Source organism: Portunus trituberculatus, chromosome 14 (genome assembly GCF_017591435.1).
Source record: "Portunus trituberculatus isolate SZX2019 chromosome 14, ASM1759143v1, whole genome shotgun sequence".
Lineage (NCBI taxonomy): Eukaryota > Metazoa > Arthropoda > Malacostraca > Decapoda > Portunidae > Portunus > Portunus trituberculatus.
Window position 1 is genome coordinate 9,361,684 of NC_059268.1, and position 5,000 is coordinate 9,366,683.

At 31.7% G+C, this 5,000-nt stretch overlaps 1 protein-coding gene across 7 annotated transcripts in view; it reads left to right on the forward strand.

Annotated features, from left to right (window-relative positions):
• Nucleotides 1-5,000, forward strand: part of LOC123503556 (disks large 1 tumor suppressor protein-like) — a 610,283-nt gene that overhangs the window by 594,164 nt on the left and 11,119 nt on the right. For all 7 annotated transcript variants that reach the window (XM_045253417.1, XM_045253421.1, XM_045253416.1 and 4 more), the window contains 2 exons: nucleotides 473-573; nucleotides 2,010-2,115. In XM_045253417.1, coding sequence (XP_045109352.1) covers nucleotides 473-573; nucleotides 2,010-2,115 — 207 coding nt within the window. The remainder of the gene's footprint in view (nucleotides 1-472; nucleotides 574-2,009; nucleotides 2,116-5,000) is intronic.

Below are 5,000 nucleotides of genomic sequence, written 5' to 3' on the forward strand. Positions count from 1 at the left end.
CAATAGAATTTAAAGCTTTTTATGTAATGTAACTCTTAAAACCATTCATTATGGTTCATTACTTTTGATGAATAGCATGTGTGTGTATACTTCACTACAAAACACAGCTTGTTGTTTTGCTTGAAGTGAACTCTGCACGAAGTCCATTTGTAATAGTTGCAATTATAGTTTCAAGTTCATCATTTTAAAAGGTAAGTTCTACATTTACTTGGGTCAGCCTTTGTCACCTGACGGCAGTCTGTCAAGTAAGAGAAAGCACAACTAGGTCAGGTTTCCTTGGGTTTTAGATCTCTACTTAGGAGCTCATACCATATTTTCTTGGTGAATTTGGTCTGGTTTGGAAATCCACAAGTAGTGCTCTGTACACACTGAATGCAGTCTAATAATTAAACTTTGGAAAAAAATCATTTAACATAGTTATTGTCATAAGGCAATCTATAATGCTACTACTACACTTCTTAAATTTCTCCAGGAACTACTGGTATCATTCCCAGTAAAGCTCGCTGGGAGAAGAAGCAAAAAGCAAGATTACGATCTGTGGCTTTCCAGGGCAAGAACAACACTGATGCCAGGGTTTGTAATTCTCACACTTACATTAACTAAAAGTTCTATTAAAAATTTATCTAAGTTATAAGTATATAAAATTAGAAGGCAAGTTAAAATATAGTTCATTAAGAAATAATGGGTAAATATAAATTCTATAGGACAAGCATCTTGCAAATGAAAAATGTGCCTACATATTTTATCAGTTTGGAATTGAAACTGTAACACACACACAAACACACACCAGATGTTAGCAAGGATACCTAAGTGTTAGTGAGACCCAACCCACACTACCATTATTTATGGTCACATCCTCCTGACATATAAGCCATATGACATACATATAAGCCACACTTACACCTCACCTGCAGTATTCTTGCTCATACTCACCATCTACATACTGAATTTTTCAGTATCTGCATGAAACTCACATGATAGCCATTAAGTAGACTTTCAGTAAATTGTTGATTGACATTAACAGTTTAATGCTCAGATTCATGTTAAAGATACATTGACAAATCACATGATTTAAAAAACATGAAGGAGAAACATATTTGTCCAAACTTATTAACATAGTGCTAACTGTGGCCCCATTCATAATTCAGGCCTTAACTTCCCTGCCTGTTCTACCTCAACAAGATGGCATCACTATGTTATTTTACACTGTGTACAAAGATACATAATGCCTCAAGTCTGTACTATCCATCAGCACTACATGCTGACAATACAAAGACTTTGGATTGTACCTCATTGGTGACATAAGAACACACCATACCTTAAAGGGCCAGCAGTTATAGTTTAATAGAAATGCACAGCTGTGTGATATGAATAAGAAATGTAGTTATAAAGTGTGTTTACAATCATATCAGAATGATAGAAATACCTACTGCATATTCATATGAAATGTCTTTATATATTTCAGTGGAGATTACAGTTATACCTATGTATCTATTTATAACACGTATGTGTGTATATATATATATATATATATATATATATATATATATATATATATATATATATATATATATATATATATATATATATATATATATATATATATATATATATATATATATATATATATATATATATATATATATATATATATATATATATATATACACATAAACACATATGTATGCATATATAAGCATAAGTGAAGAACTTAGATGAATACAAGAACAAATTTGTTAAATTAGATGTGTGAGAAGGATGGGGAAGGTTTTCTTTGCAAGAATCTCTAATTATGAGAGAGAATTGATTGTTTTGTCTCTAATCAGAGACAAGGAATTAAATTTGGGATTTTATAAAGAAAATGCAATAATGAATTGATGTTTAAATAGACATATGTATTGAGTTCTGGATGCAGTGAATACTTGACAGTAAAACAAAACTGAAGGTGTTCTGTTTTTCACTTCTTGATACTTATCATTAGGAGAAGTAATTATAGCATCTTTTTCCAGCAATCAACACTAGAAAGGAAGAAAAAGACCTTGTCATTTAGTCGAAAATTCCCATTCCTAAACAAGAGCAAAGATGATAAATCAGAAGACGGGTCTGATAATGAGCGTAAGTACTACTTGCATGGCCTGTTTTGTCTTTTTATTGACATGTTAATTAGAATAAGTTTATTTTTATCCAGTCATTCTATTTCTATTTTCAGTTCTTTTTTTCCTCTCTCATTTTCAAATGGCTCTTACAGTATAAGTTGTGGAAGATGTAGTATTATAAGCATGTTGTATTATCCACTGTACTGAAAGGTATGCCAGGACAGTGCTCAATATACATTATTAATTTTCATTCAAAACACAGAAATAGAAATATTGTCAAGAGCTTTCACTTAGCTAGTGACTGATTTTTCCTATTTCACAATAAACAGGATGAAAACTCAATTCATGAAGAGAAGTAAGAAAATTTAATTAAGTGACAGCAAGGAAGGAATTAAACATGTACTCAGTTGTCATCCACTCCTCATGTACATATCTCATCTACACAAACCCATACTTTAATGTCATGTTATCTGTTGAAAGACTCTCTCTCTCTCTCTCTCTCTCTCTCTCTCTCTCTCTCTCTCTCTCTCTCTCTCTCTCTCTCTCTCTCTCTCTCTCTCTCTCTCTCTCTCTCTCTCTCTCTCTCTCTCTCTCTCTCTCTTATATTTCACATTTGTTCTTAAGAGCAAATGAGGATACATTCAGTACTTCATCACTTGACCTGTTCTTTCTTTACATGTTCCTCACCACTTCATTTTACATGCATAGCTTTGACTTTCCATTTCATTGGAGGTCTTCTTTTTGTACTCACTGAATGTTAGATATTTAGTTATTTTACTTCATGCCATACTTTTTTTTCATGCAGCCAATTCATTCAATATATTTTGTCATTTGGAACTACTACTCAACAAATGTGAACATTCCTTCATTATTTTTGTCATGGTTTCCTCACACACTACAGACAAAAACTACACCTTCCACTAAATAACATTATTATTATGTCAGTCCTGTGGTGATATTAATGCTCTAGTGAAGTGTCTCTCCTATTGCATATACCTCCTCACTCTATAGTGCATCCTATGTGCCTTTATTAGTTGAAAAAATGAAGCACGCTGTGTGAGGACTGTCATCAGATAGTGCTGTATAGCTTGGAGAAGAGGGAAAGGAGTTTTTACCAGGATATCACATAATTTGTGTCACAGTAATATCACATAATTTCGTTACAGTAATGTAGTCAAGACTATTTATTATAAAAAGAGAAGAAAGTTATGCATATGTACCTCATAGATATTCAAAGAAATTAAATAATATAAACTGAAAATTTTGAATTTTTAGGTATATTCCATTATAATACTTGTACTTGTTATCATATCCATTAGAACGAGTAGTACTAATACTCATTCTTGTTAACATTTTTATGCTTACATTTTTATATTGTCTTCATTTATGATTAACTAGTAGATTACTTTTTTTTTTTTTTTTATGGAAACATTGTCACTTAAAAAATTTATCAAATCATGACAGCTTCATGAGCATGTACTGTTATTGCTAGACTCTCTCTCTCTCCTTCATTTATTTATCAGAAGATCTTGTGAGTGTTAGTGTGGGTGTGGTGCCTTATCTTAGCCATCCTCCTTCACAAGGATGTCAACCTAGTGTATTAATAGCTTTGGAGGGAGAATGTAAGAAAAATAATCTACACTTATATTTTGTATTTAATTTTTATTAGTTGTATGATTTTCTCATTAAGATTAAAAATGTTGTGATTTTCGACAGATATATTAAGAAAAATATCTTTTTATCTCTTATGTTATCTTGCATATCCATGTTCTCTGTACTCCACTCCAGTCTTCTGACATCACCTTCTTAGGTCAAATATCATCATTATAAAAGCTTCACACTTTCCATTTTGAAGGCAATGTACAATCTACTTTACAGCTACAGGGAAATTTTTAAATTAAATTTTTGTTGCATGTTATCTTGTGGCTGCTCACTTATGGTGGAGCACTGATGTCAGTGGCATTGACTAATAGACAAGGCTGTAGTACTGAGCAGTAGTTACTGATATCAGATGAGGAATAGAAAGTCAAGGTTGTAATGAAGTACTTTCACAAGTAACATGAAAGAATAAGGTATGGTAGTTACAGAAAGAAAGAAAGTTTAATATTAAGTGAAGGAAACAAAAGTTTGTAGACATCAGCATTATTAAGAAACCTAGAAGAAAACTGAAGGAAAAAAAAAGTAAAGAACATGAATGAGTGAAAGCCATATAGATGAAAGTGTGCTGCATTTAAGTGAAACTTTATTTTCATCTGAAAACTTTATCTTAAAACATATCAAGCAAAAATGAGCTTCATTTTATAAACTTGTTTTTAATTATCATTATTTGCAACTTAAAGCTTGTCACTGCCACCATTTATCATCTTATGAAGCACTACATTTAGCAACAGTGCATGTTTGTGTTCAAAATATTGTCACATCAAGCTACAAATTATTTGTTCTTCAATTACATTTGTGTATGAGTAAGATGATGAAATATGGGTGTGCCAGTATGTATCATTTCTGACTTCAGCCAATGAATGTATAGGTATTTTTAATGAGCATGAAAGCAAAGTTTTGGTGCATGTGTATAATAATTTTTAAGTTTGATTGTATGCTTATGTTCAGTATCAGAGTGTGAATAAGTAACAGTTTTAGACATTCATATTCCTTATCGTGCAAATTCGCCACTGTGCCTCACGCTAGCTGCTTTATATTTATTTCTGAAGAATTGGATGGTATTAATGCTGGTGTCTCTTTGTGTCTTAAATGATATTGTCATGGAAACTAAGCTTACAGTATTAGCTTTCATTGGTCGTAGAATTGGGAAATCTGCAATTAATGGTGCTTGCTGGCTATCCAAATAATGTTTCATATGACTCATAAAAATACATGAATATTGTCTATCGTCTATAGTCTATGTGT